Source organism: Salvelinus sp. IW2-2015, unplaced genomic scaffold (genome assembly GCF_002910315.2).
Source record: "Salvelinus sp. IW2-2015 unplaced genomic scaffold, ASM291031v2 Un_scaffold2919, whole genome shotgun sequence".
Taxonomy (NCBI): Eukaryota; Metazoa; Chordata; class Actinopteri; order Salmoniformes; family Salmonidae; genus Salvelinus; species Salvelinus sp. IW2-2015.
Window position 1 is genome coordinate 14,109 of NW_019944216.1, and position 3,164 is coordinate 17,272.

The 3,164-nt window shown below is 43.9% G+C and overlaps 1 protein-coding gene across 1 annotated transcript in view; it reads right to left on the reverse strand.

Annotated features, from left to right (window-relative positions):
* Positions 1–401: 401 nt before the first annotated feature.
* Positions 402–3,164, reverse strand: part of LOC112074992 (zinc-binding protein A33) — a 7,296-nt gene continuing 4,533 nt past the window's right edge. The window contains 3 exon segments of the mRNA XM_024142049.2: positions 402–1,126; positions 1,759–2,019; positions 2,690–2,765. Coding sequence (XP_023997817.2) covers positions 852–1,126; positions 1,759–2,019; positions 2,690–2,765 — 612 coding nt within the window. The 3' untranslated portion in view covers positions 402–851.

Consider the following 3,164-nt stretch of genomic DNA (forward strand, 5'->3'; position numbering starts at 1 on the left):
GAGGGTAGTACTGTACGCCCTTGGTTCATAGAAGAGCGCGAGAGAGTTGGGAGGTAGATAGAACGTCCCCTTGTCATATTATAACCAAGGGGGTTTGTATATACTTCGCGCCTTTATAGAAACATATAGGACGGTCCCCTGTCATAGGAAAACCAGAGCGGAACTGTCCCTGGTATAAGAACCAATTTGTCCTCTGTCATGTAGAAACCATGATAGTCCCTTCATACCATATACGCCTCTTCATATGATAATCCCATATAACTGTTCCCTGGTCAATAGAAAACCAGTAGTATACTGTCCCCTGTCATAGAAACCATATACTGTCCCCTGTCATAGAAACCATATACTGTCCCTGTCATAGACAACCATATACTGTCCCCTGTCATAGAAACCATATATCGTCCCTGTCATAGAAACCATATACTGTCCCCTGTCATAGAAACCATATACTGTCCCCTGTCATAGAAACCATATAATGCACCACATTGCTACTGTTAAATGAAATGAGTGCAAGTCACATGGAGGTCATTCAAGCCCTGCATTCATACCCTCTGATGGAAAGACTAAAGATCTTTTATAGCATGCATGTTTACATTGCGGCACAAGTCAGTAATGATCTATTTAAATTAGAACACACAGAGAGAGAGACAGTAATTATCTATTTAAATTAGAACCAAGAGAGACAGAAAGCAGTCACGTAGCTGCATAAAAAAGTGACTTTTTCAAAATGCCTTTTCTGCAGCAGAGGTGCATCCACTTTGAAGCAAATGTTTTTACCTGTTCTGCAGCAACGTCTTTTTAATGTCCCTCACTGTAGGTTTACCAAATCAGCTCTAACTTAATAAACCAAGCTACTCCGCTGTCACTGACACCTTCCCGGCGGAGATCCTCAGAGGATGTCTCTTGCAGGTGTTGGAGAAGTAAGGGAACACTCTCTGGGTGAACTTGTGTTGGAACTTGTAGATGAGCGTGTTGTCTGAGGCGTCGGAGAAGATGACCCTGCCTCTGTCCCAGTCCAGCTGCACTCTGACCTCCAGGGGCCTTCTCTTCAGGACCAGGGGGGTGGCGCTGGCCGTGCGGGCGCGGTATTCACCTCCATAGTAACAGATGGTCCACAGGCCCCTCTCTAGAATAGAATGCAATAGAATAGAATGGAATAGAATAGAATGGAATAGAATAGAATGCGATAGAATAGAATGCAATAGAATAGAATAGAATGCAATAGAATAGAATGGAATATAATAGAATGCAATAGAATAGAATAGAATAGAATAGAATGCAATAGAATAGAATGGAATATAATAGAATGGAATAGAATAGAATGCAATAGAATAGAATGGAATATAATAGAATGGAATAGAATGCGATAGAATAGAATGCAATAGAATAGAATAGAATGCAATAGAATGGAATAGAATAGAATGCAATAGAATAGAATGCAATAGAATAGAATGGAATAGAATAGAATGGAATAGAATAGAATGCAATAGAATAGATTATATATACACATTTTATTTATTTAACCTTTATTTAACTAGGCAAGTCAATTAAGAACAAATTCTTATTTACAATGACGGCCTACCCCGGCCAAACCAATAGATACTTTATTGTCCATTTGAGAAAAGGTTTATTTTTTGCAGAGCTTAACCGCCACACGTACACACATTCACAACGATTGGCACAGGGTCAGCCTCTGGACAGAGAGCTGTTGTTTTGTTGTTGAAGTTATGTGCCTTGCTCAATGGCAGGAGACAGTACCTGGGCTCGGGGGGAACCACTCCTTCCTCGAGACCGTCTCCCGTGCCACACCCACGGCCCACTCGCTGTTCACGCCCACCTCCACGTCCCAGGTGTGTCGTCCGGAGTTGAAGCCCTCGGAACCCAGAACACACTCATAGTAACAGAACCTCTCTGGGTTGTCAGGGAGTCTCTCCTCCTCCTCTGTGTACCGCAGGCTGGTCAGATCATCAGACAGAGACAGGCAGGTATCAGCCGTGTTGGGGTCCAGAGTCACAGGAGCTGGAAGTGAGCGAGGGAGGGAGGGAGGGAGGGAGGGAAAAGGTTGGTTTTTGCACATTCACAAACAGATGTGCACAGGGTCAGCCACAGAGCAGCGCCGGTCATGGACAGGAGAGCTGGTGTTATGTTGTTGTTGATTTTTTTTATTTTTGTTTTTTTTTTTTTTTTTCTTTTTTTTTTTGTTTTTTTTTTTTTTTTTTTTTTTTTTTTTTTTTTTTTTTTTTTTTTTTTTGAGTTATGTGCCTTGCATGCAAAGGCAGGAGACAGTACCGTGGGCTCGGGGGAAACCACTCCTTCCTCGAGACCGTCTCCCGTGCCACACCCACGGCCCATTCGCTGTTCACGCCCACCGTCCACGTCCCAGGTGTGTCGTCCGGAGTTGAAGCCCTCGGAACCCAGAAACACCCAAATAGTAACAGAACTCTCTTGGGTTGTCAGGGAGTCTCTCCTCCTCCTCTGTGTACGGCAGGGCTGGTCAGATCATCAGACCAGAGACAGGCAGGTATCAGCCGTGTTGGGTCCAGAGTCACAGGAGCTGGAAGGAGAGGAGGGAGGGAGGGAGGGAGGGAGGGAGGGAGGGAGGGAGGAGAGAGAGAACATTGAGTGATCATTCCTACAATACTCAAAACCACACATGTAGTTGTGATTTATCGTCTCTCCTCTTACTCACTGTATGTAATGACGTCCTGCATCTTCTCCCAGACTCTGTAGTTGAGACAGCCCAGGTGTTTGGCACGTCAGCAGAGCTCCTGCCACCTCTCCTGGCTCCTGTACGCACCTGGAGTCCTGTCAGAAGAAGGTTCATGTCTCAACAGGTTTACAAAATGTATAATCTCTTGTGACAGAGACAGACAGACAGAGGGTAGCCCATACAAATATTTGGGTTATAGGGTGGGATTTGGTTGTAGCTGAGATTAGGTTATTGGTGAGATTAAGGGTTTGTTAAGGTGAGGATTTAGGTTGTATGTGAGATTTTGGTTGTAGGTGAGAATTAGGTTTACGAGTCAGGTGTGAGATTAGGTTATAGATAATTGTGAGATTCAGGATAAGGTGAGATTAGTGTATAGTGGATTGAGAATATAGGGTTACATGTAAGGTGAGATTTGGTTGTAAAAGGTGAGATTAGGTGTACTAGGTGAGATTTA